General features: G+C 42.6%; 1 protein-coding gene across 1 annotated transcript in view; it reads right to left on the minus strand.

Annotated features, from left to right (window-relative positions):
- The window catches only part of ATP6V0D1 (ATPase H+ transporting V0 subunit d1), a 105,348-nt gene extending 94,645 nt beyond the window's left edge, over nucleotides 1–10,703 (minus strand). The window contains exon 1 of the mRNA XM_072117720.1: nucleotides 10,426–10,703. Within this exon, the coding sequence (XP_071973821.1) occupies nucleotides 10,426–10,555 (130 nt within the window). The 5' untranslated portion in view covers nucleotides 10,556–10,703. The remainder of the gene's footprint in view (nucleotides 1–10,425) is intronic.
- Between the last annotated feature and the right edge of the window lie 1,932 nt (nucleotides 10,704–12,635).

The following is a 12,635-nucleotide window of genomic DNA, read 5'->3' on the forward strand; positions in this document are numbered from 1 at the left end:
GAAGGGTGATTTCTTGATTCCTGTGGAATTTGGATGCCACCTTGGGAGTAAAGCCTGGATCTAGAGTAAGGATTATACGATCAGACAAAATACGCATATAAGGCTCTCTGATAGAAATAGCCTGAAGTTCACCCAATCTTCTTGCTGTAGTAACAGCGATAAGAAGGGTAGTTTGGCAATTGAAGGAAGATTTCCTGATTGATGCACCACTCGTTGGGGACAATTTCTCTCCTGCTGAGGTATTCCGCCTCCTTGTTCAGGACTCCTCTTAGGTGAGTTGCAGAGAGGGAAAGTATATTTTCCTATGCCCAGGAAAAGATGGTACGCGCTAGGGATGAAAGAGCTGTCGATTTCGTCCTTGTCTTCTTAGATAAGACACCGCCGTAGTGTTGTCTGATAACATGTGGACATGGTGATGTATTTAATCTTAGGGCTTCCCAGACAGCCCATAATTCCCGGTAATTGGATGGCTTCCTTGATTGGGAAGGTGTTCATGGTCCCTGGGCGTAGTGGGAAGGGAAGACTGCTCCCCAGCCCACACTGCTTGCATCAGTCGTGATAGTAAGACACGGAAGGCAGTGCCATTGGACCCCGTTTTCCAGATTCTTCCTCTGTAACCACCACTGTAAGTCTCTTTTTACTGAGGCCGGAATGTAGACTTTTTTGTCCAACCCTGGTTCCAACTGCTGAGAATCCAACTCTGTAGAATACGGGAATGATTTTGGCTCCAGGCCACCGATGGGAGGCAGGCCGCAAGGAGACCTAGAACCTTCATTGCTCCTCGGATTGAGATGGTAATCTTCCTTCTGAAGGAGCGAACCTGATGTCTCAGATCTTCTGCTTTTTCCTGAGGAAGAAAGGACATCAGGTAAGTAGAATTCAACATTACACCAAGGAACTTCTTGTAAGTAGAGGGAGAAAGATCTGACTTCCGGGTGTTGATTAACCACCCCAGATCTGAGAGTTTGTTCATAGTAAGATCTCTTGCTGTAATAAGATCTGATCTGTCTTTCCCCACAATTAGCAGATCGTCTAAATAAGGGATGATAGATACTCCCTGTAGCCTCAGGAATGCAACCACCTCCACCATGATCTTTGTAAACACTCTCGGAGCTGAGGAGATCCCAAAAGGAAGAGCCCGAAACTCAAAGTGGATGATAGAGCCCTCTGGAGAAAAGACAGAGAATCTGAGGAATCTCTGAGATGAGGAGTGAATTGGGATGTAATAATAGGAGTCTTGAAGATCTATTGTGCACATACAATAATCGGTGTAAATGAGCTGGGTAGCAGATCTTACCGATTCCATATGAAATCTCCTGTAGGTGATGAAGTTGTTCAAGGCCTTTAAGTTTATTATCAGCCGGTTTGACCCGTTGGGTTTTTTGACCAGGAAGAGGGGGGAATAGAAGCCCGTCTTTACTTGATCTTGAGGAACTGGGATGACCACTCCCGAGACTATGAGAGATGAAACCTCCTGCCAGATGAGAGAATGGGTAGAGGAAGAAGTAGAAGAGAAGGGTGGCATAAATCTTGATGGAGGGGGGGCACTGAATTCTATCCTGTACCCAGATGTGATGATATTCAGGACCCAAGGGAGAATAGGAAACCCCTGCCTCTGCCCCCTTTAGGATAACTCCAGCGTCCCTGTCTACCTTTCCCACAAAAGGAATCCTTGGTGTTCCTGAAGGGACGAAATGAAGGTTTCTTGGAAGATGCTTTATTTTCCGAAAACCCCTTCTTATCGGAGACTTTTTCTAGAATGTTGTCCAATTCTGGACCGAAGACGAAATCTCCTGAAAATGGGATACTGCACAGCTTCGATTTTGAGCGGATATCACCGCCCCACTGTTTTAACCACAAAGCTCTCCCCGTAGCATTTGTTAGTGCCCCTTCCTTGGCCGCGAACCGGACACCTTCAGCTGAAGCATCAGCCAAGAAGGCCGTAGCAGATTTTAAGAGTGGAATACTTTCTAACAGAGAAGCCCTGGGAGTGCCTTCTCTGATATGAGATTCTAGCTGGTTCAGCCAGAAGAAGAGGGTTCTGGCAACTGAGGTAGCCGATAGGTTGGATTTAAGGCTGATCATGGAGGTTTCCCAGGCCCTTTTAAGAAGAGTGTCGGCCTTCCGGTCCATAGGATCCTTGAGTTGTGCAGAGTCTTCAAACGGTAGGTCTGTCTTTTTGACAACCTTCGTCACCTGCACATCCATTTTAGGAACAGAGTCCCAAACTTTTAAAACTTCTTGATCGAAGACAAGACGTTTCCTAAACCCCTTGGAAGTGATGATCTTCTTTTCTGGGTCCTTCCATTCTTCTGTAATCAACCCTAAGGTATCATTAACCGGAAAAACGTGTTGTTTTTTGGCTCTCAGCCCTCCAAACAAGTCGTCCTCACGGGACATGCAGGGAACTTCTTCAATATTAAGAGTTTCACGTATAGCCTTTAGTAAGTTATCCAGCTCATCCAATTGGAAAAGGTGACGCGGATCAGTCTTTTGACCTATATCCTGAGAATCATGTTCCTCTGTGTCAATTAGAGAACAGGACGGGACTTCTGAATCATAATTCTCTTCCTCAGAGGAAGAGATGTCCGCCACTGAAGCTACCACTTTCTCCTCAATAAAGGATTTTAACTCGTCCATAAAAGAGGTTTTCTCTTCTCACATGAACTCTTGGATACAAGTTCTGCAAATAGGCTTTGAATATGCATCAAGCATAGTGTGAAGACACATATTGCATTTCTTAGCAGTGTTTCTGCTCTTCGCAGGCTTGCTAACTTTCTCAGACCTTTCTGATCTGTCCTCTTTGCCTTTCCCCCTTAGACCTTTGATCTTTATCCTAAGGGAGGAAGGTGAGGAATATAACTAACTTGGGTTCTAATATATAGTAACTACTACTAGAACATGCCATACAGCACCACTTACATAACCAGGAGGGTGGAGTAGGCCCAAGTCTGCCTCATCAGCCATGTCAAGAAATGTCTGGGACAGCAAAGCCACCGAACGGTATATGCACCAGTACGAGACAACGCTACTGGCCCCCATGACAGCGCTAGTTTAAATACCTTATCGGGGAGCCCATCCCCCAAGCAGGTGGCTGATTTGCGGCCCTTCCGGTGCTCCAGGACGCTCTGACCTCACTTCCGGTCGCAGCCGGAAGTCGTCATCGGGCGCAAAGGACTCCTGGGAACGGAGCTCCTGGATGTGTCGCGCGTCCTCGTGTAGGCCGCCGTCAGCCACTGGAGAGGACTGAGCTCCGGATCACCTAGGACCAGGGAGGGAGGACCCAGCCGCGGACCCGATCCGGAGGGGAACTACGGCCTGCAATAGACCGGCGTAACCCCGGTAAGACAGAAAAACGTCCCCCCCCTCCCCACTTGGAGGAGAGGGAGAGCCTCTCTGACCTATCCCCTGTAGGGACAGGAAGACACTAGCAGGAGGATGCGGGTGGGAGGCTTTTAACCTCTCTGCTTCCTGTCCCTACAGAGGTCAAAGGGCATCCTCCAAGTGGGCCATCATGGGGGACGTATTGGAAAATCATAATTCAATCCCACTAATCACTGTAAACTACGGATTTGTGACGTATCTAATTTTTCGTGAAATTCTAAACTAATTTAGAATCATTAGAATCAATTCGCCCATCTCTAGACGCAACCTTACTTTTTTTTCAGCTATCCTGTGAATTTGTCTAATGAATACCTGAACTGAGTATAATGAAATTGAACAAGGCTATATATTCACGTAACAAATCTGACAACAAAAAAACAGAGCAGTAAAAGGGGAGTAGGAGCTTTAGGAGCAAGAACTCTGTAATGATGTTTTAAAATATCCATGTGAAGTCTTCAACTGCACTAAGGTCTGAAGGCCGTCCCGGCTGTCAGTGAAGGCCTTTGTGGAAATCACTGGTGCCAAGTAAATACAGCAATTTTTGAGTCTGATGAAAACCAAATAAGGACTGCACAGAAGCCTGTATTCTACATGTATGTAATTGGGACCTATATGTCCCAGACAAATACAAAAATAAAATATTGATAATAATATTGATAAAAATAGTGTAATAATGCCAGTCATGGTCCCCTGCTCTGTCCGCTTCTCTTCTCCCTCCTTGGTTACTGCCAGGAGAAATAGATTATTTTTTTTACATGAAGGCAAGGTAGTAACAGATTCACAGCATCTCCTCAGTGTTTCATGATGGAACTACTCTTCTGGATGTGCAAGAAGTTTCTGTAAATACACTAGGAAGTAAGTGCCCAGTCCGACCACAGCAATATGACAGAGAAATGGCAAGTGTGTAACACGACTTCACCACATCCAAAAAGCATCACGGATGATTAAACAAAAAAATTATATTGTTCCCATGGTACCATGTTGTTTTCATTGCAGAATTTCATTACAGCTTGGTCAGTGAAAGATTGAGAGACTTTTTTTTCAGTTTGGAATTTTTTCATGAGCTTGTTTCATCAGTCAAAAAGAAAAAAAACCTGATCGCTGCATTTTGTTTTCTATAGCAACGGATCAGTGAAAAACATGTTGCAATTACATTTTTGATGTGTAGTAAAACTTATATAGGACATTTTTTATAGGCGTCACAAGCAAAAGTAGAGAATGCTGCAAGTCCAATTCAGGGAAATCCACTCCTCAGAATCTTTGACTACACACCACACTCTGTACCCCCTACTGCTTAGGGTGATGCCACACATTGCTTTTGGACCACTTTAAAGCATGCGTTTTCGGTCCGTTTAAAAATGCATGCATTTTAAAACATGTGTTTTTGAATGTTTGCCATCTATTTGGCTTCTTTGAACCAGTTTATTTTTAGAAGTGTAGGCAGTAAGCTGTGAACCAAATTAAGAGCATCCAAACACATGGTAAACATTCAAAAACGCATGTGTTTTTAAACAGACTGAAAATGCATGCTTTAAAACGGTCCAAAAACGCAACGTGTGACATCACCCTCACGTGTCTATGGAATGTGACTGAAAGAGCCATTATGCTGAACAATACATTCACACACTTTTTCATCCCCCCCCCCCCCCATTGACTACAGACTTAGGCAATTTGAATGCGCTTTTTGCCCGATTTTAAACAGTCCGTCAAAAAAGTCATGCGTTTTTTGATAGGTTTCACCAATTATCTTAATTCAATCAGAAACGTATGCGTTTAACGGACTGCTTAAAAACGGGCCAAAAATGCGCTCAAAACACCACTTGTGGCATCGTCCTTAGGGTGAAGACACACATGGCGTTTTTGGGCCGTTTTTACTAAGTGCGTTTTCAGATTGGTAAAAAACGCATGTGTTAAAAAATGCATCCGTTTTTTGAAAACGCATGCGTTTTTGTCCGTTTTTCATTGCGCAATTTCGGAAAAACTGATCTGAAAACGCACTTAGTAAAAACGGCCCAAAAACGGCCCAAAAACGCCATGTGTGTCTTCACCCTTAGGGTGCAGCCACACATTCAGTATTTCAGATGCAGTTTTTGGAGCCAAAAGCAGGTGTGGATCATAATGTGTGAGGATTATCATTAAAGCGTAACTTTGAAGCTATAGTGATTTTACCAAATTATTATATGTGATTCCCCCTTTGAAAACAAATAGAATGATGCCTACTTTGTGCTGCTCGTCCTTTTCTTTCCAAAGTTATGACATTTTCTGTTCTGAAAGCGTTTGGTGAGAAAGATTTTTGTCAGAGGGGAAGTAAGCTGAGACTGTCTGTCAGTCTATGCCCTCAGGCTGAGGCCAGCTAGCTTGCCCACAGATCCCATGATGCCTTGTATTCGCTCTCAAAGTAATTTAGCATTAAATCCATTAGTTTCCCACAAGTAAATCTACTGAACACTGCGCAGTTCACATACAGGATGTATATGGTGACAGCCTGGCAGCTTCCATCACAAGGAGGAGCAAGAGACATGTAATAAGTGAAAAAAATCATAAGTAACCCGGTTATGCAGTCTATAGCCTGTGCTGTGTGAGCACTAAGGGTTAATAGCTTATCTGGACAGAGTTGATACTGCCGATGACAAAGTGGAGATAGTGAGCAACATGAAGAGCAGAGACAGACAGAGAAACTTCTGTAGAATCACAGATGGAGGGACTGATAGGGAACAGGGAGATCTTGTCCCTCACAATTCTGTGCAGGAGACATCTGCATATACAACCAGCTCTTCTGCATTCACTGTTTAGCATACTTCCAACTCTGTTACATTCACTGTTACCTGACCTCCTTCCCTGTGAGCAGCAGCTCCTCCCCTTCTATGAAACCATAGTGTAAACAAGATACAGGTTCACATGTCTTACAGCAGAAAACAGCTACTGCTAACACTCACAGGGTAAGGGTGATGTCACACATGCCGTTACTAAGCAGTTTAAGTTAGTTTAAAAACGCATCAGTTTTTATCCGTTTTTCCCAGTTATCTTAATAGATAAACAGGTTGTAAGCAGCCAAACGCATGTTAAAATGGTCAAAAACAGACTGAAAACGAATGCTTAAAAACTGACCAAAACCACCATGTGTGGCATCAGCCTAAGGTGATGTGTTTCTAAGGGTGGTGTCACAAGTGGCGTTTTGAACCTGTTTTTAGGCCGTTTTAAGCAGTCCTTTAAAAACACATGCGTTTTTGAAAACTCATCCATTTTTTTTTACCGTTTTTGGCCGTTTTCCAATTATCTTAAATAAGATAATTGGGGAAAAATGGTCTAAAAATGTACAAATCCAGAAAAATTACTTTCCTAAAAACAGTAAGATCTTCATACATACCCCACATACCTTAAACATGCATACCATTTGTGCTGAAAAAACCTAACTCGGCTTATACTCAAGAAAAAAAAAAAAAAAAGTTAACACTGTAGTCACCTTTCCAAATCCCCCATCCCCCCCCCCCCCCCCCCCCGCAGGTCCTCTTTTGCTTCTGATGCTCCATTGCCTCGGGTCCCCTCGCGGATGCTGGCAGCTCACAAACAATGACGTCATCAAACGGCTCACATCATCGTGTGCGCCAGCCGAGTGCAAAGACTTGAAGAGGAGCCGAACAACCCAAAAGAGGCAACGGAGCATCCGAAGCAGGAAGTTCTGCGTAGAAAAAGTTACTAACATTTTGCTACATATATGTCAATATTTACTTTATCTGTGACCTGTGATAATCTCCTCTGTGCAACCTCCTTCAGCTTCTCACTGATGGCCAAGAAGCTGAAGGCGGGCATTGCCAGGCACATTATCGCACATGTAGTACTCTTGCCCCAGCTTTAAACTATACTGAAATACTATCCATATGTTCCACAGAATATAGCTGCCAAACTCTATAGTCCCAACAATGAGAAGATCACAATCCACCCATTACAAATACAATTACAGTACTGTTATCAGAGATGAGTACGTTAAAACTATTAAAATAAAACTGCTACCCAGGTATAAGGCTTGTCCTTAGGGAAGAAGAAGCTATTAACAGACTGCACAGAACGTAAAAACCATATTTAGAGGCACGTGCGTTTACTGAAACACTCCTTTCCATCACATTGTGAAACCTCGGGCTTCACTCAATGACAGGAATGCAGCTCATATGATTCTTAGCAAGCAGGAAAGACATGATGAGAAGAACCATTGTGTAATGCTGCGACAAAAAACTCTTCAAATTTAACACCAAGATAAAAAGGGAAAAGAAACTAGTAACCCCTGTAACAAACTGACTATGTTCTCATGCATATCACTGCTATTTGAATATCACAACATGCCAGGCTGAAGTCTCAGAATTAGTGTCTTGGTTAATCTTAACCCCTTACCAAAGTGTGACGTCAGTTGCGGGTGTATGGAGAGGGTTCACAGGCTGAGCCCTTTCAATATAAGGTGCTTGCTGCATATTGCAGTGAACACCCAACAGAAACACCCGGGATCACTGCTGTCAACAATCGCAGATGTTAACCCTTCGCATTGACGCTGTGTTGGGTTAGATCGTTGCTCGCTGTGACGTCATAGGAGAGCGACAAACTCCATGAACTCCATGTGCCACTAACAGTAAAATCCCCATATACTGCCATATTGGAGTATGGAAGTATATGGTAGAATCAGACAACCTAGGGTTAAAGTCCATTAGGGAGTCTGCAAAATAGTAAAAAAAATTAAATAAATAAATTAAAATCATTCCCCTTTCCCAAGAACTGATATAAATAAACAGTAAAAATCATAAACATGTTAGGTATTGCCAAGTCCCAAAATGTCTGATATATCAAAATAAATTTTTTTTTAGTACAGAGGTTTTAATTTATGTAACGGTATGAAAGCCTATATAAATGTAGCACCCCCGTGATTGTACAAACCCAATTAATATAGGAAACTTGTTATTTGGGGCGCACATTGAGAGCCATAAAAACCAAGCCAACAAGAAAATGGTGCAAATGCGTTTTTCCACCAAGTTCACTGCATCTGGAATTTTTTTTTCTCGCTTCCCACTACAGGGCATGGAATATTAAATCCTGTCACTATGAAAATCAATTTGTTACGCAGAAAACAAGACCCAACACAGCTTTTTATATTAGAAATGTTATAGATTTTTGATGGCGGGGAGTGAAAAATACAAAAAACAAAAAAGGGCCTGGTTATTAAGGGGTTGTTGTTAAGAAAAAATAATTACTTAAAGGGGTTTTCCCACAAAAGAAAATTCTTACATTTCAATCCCCTAGTGATGTTAACACAATACAGATCATTTAAACCCCTTACTTTACAATTTACTCAGTTTTATTGCTGTTTTAATCGCTCCCTATGCTGCTCAGTGTAAAAATCCAGGGTGTGGGCGGGGCCTCACTAAGCAGATACATTTTTGTGGGGTGACAACGTGGTAAAATTATCAGGGTACAAGGTGTATATGCACTTTCATCTGGCTTCTGACATTGTACTAACACACCGACACATAGAGAGAGAGATGAGACAGATCAGAGATGCACAAGATGATTACACTTACACTGTGAGCTCTGCTACATCTCACAAAAATCCAAGATGGCTGCTGACCTGTCAGAAGTTACAGGTTGTGTCTAGGGGCATCTGAAATTGAGTACAGCAGGACTGATAGAGACAGGTTGAAATTATGTCTGTGAGACTTATGCGGCATTTTTGTTAATAGCAGTGAATTAGAGAATGTGTTATTTTGTTATGCTGACATATAACTTGTCTTTGTGGAAATACCCCTTTAAGGAAATAAAGAAAAAGGGAAAAGTACGCTGATCGCTGATGATCAGACAGAACTGAATAGAGTGGCATGGAGGTGGCATATGCGTTGTAAAAATTGTAAATTATTGCACTATGCAAGAATTTTCTTTCAAAGCTCCTAGCCCAGAAAACTGGCATTGAAGTAGTGATAAATTTCTCCCATAGACCAGATACAACCACAGAGCCAAAGGTGCTCAATACTGTGGCAAGTATACAATGTACAGGTCCAAAGGCAATCAGGATCTCTCTGTTTTTACAATTTCTTAATAGAAACAATGTATCTCTCTGCTAAAAATAAATAAAGAGCACTCAAAAATCAGACACACAGACCGAGTCTCTGTACCACTTTGAGTAAGACTGCACAACATGAAACTCATTTTTTTTTCCAGTCAGAGATGGATAGAAACAATAGAAACAAATTACCATGAAACTAGCTACTATCAGAGAACATTTTAAGGGGTTGTCCAGGGTGTGTAAAACACGCCCATCATTGCTAGTAGATAAAATGTGTGAATTTGTAGGATTGGCTGTTCGTCCACCAATCTAGCAATTTGGCCAAATCCAAGCTGAAACTATGGGTCTGCCCATTTCTAATTAAAACCAATATCTGGGGTGCCCCGATAGTACAGAGGTACACTACAACAGACCATCTACCCATTTGCATTTACCGTGCTGGAGTGGCCTAGCCACCTTACAAAAGCCAGTGTGGCCGGAACATCACGTTGATGAATATTGGAGCCATATTAACATTGTTTCTTAACTGCATCATCCAAAAAGTGCTTCATTTATGTTTTCTAAGTTTACAGTAATGTAAGAAATATGCTGACACAAGGATACAGTGATGCAAAAAGTGTATAGTGCTGTAAAAGGTGACAGGAGGATGAAGTGATGTAATAAGTGTGCAGTGATGTAAGAAAAATTATGACATGGGGATTTAGTGATGCATTATGAGTGATGCATTGTGATGTAAGAAATAAGATGTAAGAAATCTGATGACAAAAGAATAAAGTGATGTCATTGTGCAGTGATGTAAGAAGCATAGTAAGGCTACTGTGATCCTTAACAATCCCTGGGGCTTATATATCCAGCTGTAGGGTGCGGGGCACACAACAGATGAGAAGGATGGAGGAGAGGTCACCTTTAAGAGAGACCACCTCCCCGGCCGATCTGTCTCTAGATCACAGCCCCTGCTAACGTAAAGAGGAAAACCTAATCCATTAAGATAGATCACTCACCCTCCAGGGTCTCACACTGCACCAGGTTCAAATAATCTCCTTGCGTCAGAATGCCGGCCTTGAAGCCGCGGACAAGCCCTTCCAAGTAACCACTGTCCACATTGAAGTAGAGCTCAGAGAAGGACGTCATGATGGTGATGGCACCGGAGCAGCAGCTCTCGATCTCCGTTCAGAGGCAGCTGAAGGATGGTTGACGTCACTATCGCGGCTAAGACGGGTGGAGTCACGTGAACACGGCGCCACCTGTCACATGACGGCCTGCTGTCAGGTAGGAGGAAGGGAAATTACAAAGCGCCTATCAGCTTTTTCTCTACGGAATGACGTAAGTAGACACGACCAATCCCCGTCACTGACTATAAAGAGACTTGAAACGCAGGGAAAAAGACTGACGATGTCGCAAGGAATTGTGGGTGTCTATATAGGGCAGTGACCAGTTACCGGAAGATAGCGGAAAATAGCTTATAGGGCAGTGATGGCTAACCTATGGCACTGGTGCCAGAGGTGGCACTCAGAGCCTTTTCTGTGGGCACTCAGGCCATCACCAGAGATGACTCCAGGTGTCCCAGACAGCCCAGGACTTGCTGTGCACAGAGCTATTTTAAAGTGTCAGCTGTACCTGGGACTATTTTCTGCTTTATTGGTGTCCTCAGGGTGCTGGTATCAATGAAAACTGTGAGAAAGGAGTATAAATCACAAATTAAATTTCTGTTTTGGCACTTTGCGATAAATAAGCGGGTCTTTGTTGTAGTTTGGGCACTCGGTCTCTAAAAGGTTTGCCATCACTGTTATAGGGTTACATCTTTCATGTAGACTAGAGAGTAGTTGTGCCGCACGTCTTGGTGGTCACGCAGCGTTACGTAACTCATCAATAGCCTATTGTTGATAATGATGATTTAGACCCACTGCCAAGATACTGAAAGAATCACAATGTTGAAAAATAACAAGAAAATGACATTTCAGCTCACTCTGCAGTATTTATTTCCCATTAGATTAGTGCACGGAATAAAGACTGGCCCACTTCCAGTCAAACAATTGTAAAACCAAAAAAAGTGCTGAACTTTCATATTACGGGAGAAAACAGCTTACTAGATAATAATATATAATAATTCTTTTATTTATATAGTGCACACAGAGCTTACCAGATCAGTCCTCGATCAGGACTACACAGATCCATCCCTAGATGTAGTAAGATGTCACTATTGTTACACATTAAAGGAAATCTACCATCAAAATCAAGCATAATAATCCAAGGACACTTGGGGCTGTGCAACCTGTGTAAACGTTCCGTATGCTGGTATAAACCCACGTGCTGCACATAGTGCAGTATACGGGAGTTCCTGCATTATATAGAAATATAGTGCAAGATTGTTCCCTTTACCGGCCAGTAGATGGCACCTTCTTGCATTATATTTCTATATAATGCAAGGACTCCCATCCACTGTACTATATGCAGTCTGTCGAATCAGGCCACCATACGACCTGTTTCCAGGAGCTGCAAATGTTCGTGTGCATATGCCCTTAAGGGGAACCAAATATATAAAGAAAAGGAATGTGTACAGTATTTAATAAAATATTTAAAACCATATTTATGGTTTAATCTTTTAGGATGTGTGGTGTCCTGTATGAAAATCCAGAAAGAATGGACCAATTTGATGATCTCTAAAATGTTTCTGAGCAACAGAAAAAATTAAGTGTTGCGTTGGCTCCCGCTATATATGACCATTAATATGGACTTTTATTTTTAACACTGCATGACAAAGGTAACAGATAAAGTATTTTTTAATTAAAAAATAATGAAAATTATTTTTTATGGCCTGGCCTGAGTGGATGGAATTGTGGTGGTTTTATGTATGGGTATTCCCATCTGGGCATGCACATTTTAAGCATTTAACCAAGGGTATAAAACCCATTGGTTGCCAGGTTTACAAAAAATAACCATGTGCAACATCCCCCACCAGGGCCTAGCCTTTTCTTCGGGGATTGAGGGAAACAGGGCCCAGAATACCAGAGTGGCTGGCGGTTGCGGCCTAGGGCACACTGATGTCACGGTGCTTGGTATGGGGATCGGGGGGCTGTCCTACAGTCTAGTAGGTCTCCAGCAGGTGGTGTGTGCAAGAAATATGAAGGGAGAGGCTGATGTACTGGTTCTCCCTGGGGCAACCCCAGAATGTCTGTAAGATAAGTCCAAACTGTGGAAGCTGCAGCTCTGG

This window comes from Engystomops pustulosus, chromosome 7 (assembly GCF_040894005.1).
Source record: "Engystomops pustulosus chromosome 7, aEngPut4.maternal, whole genome shotgun sequence".
Classification (NCBI taxonomy): domain Eukaryota; kingdom Metazoa; phylum Chordata; class Amphibia; order Anura; family Leptodactylidae; genus Engystomops; species Engystomops pustulosus.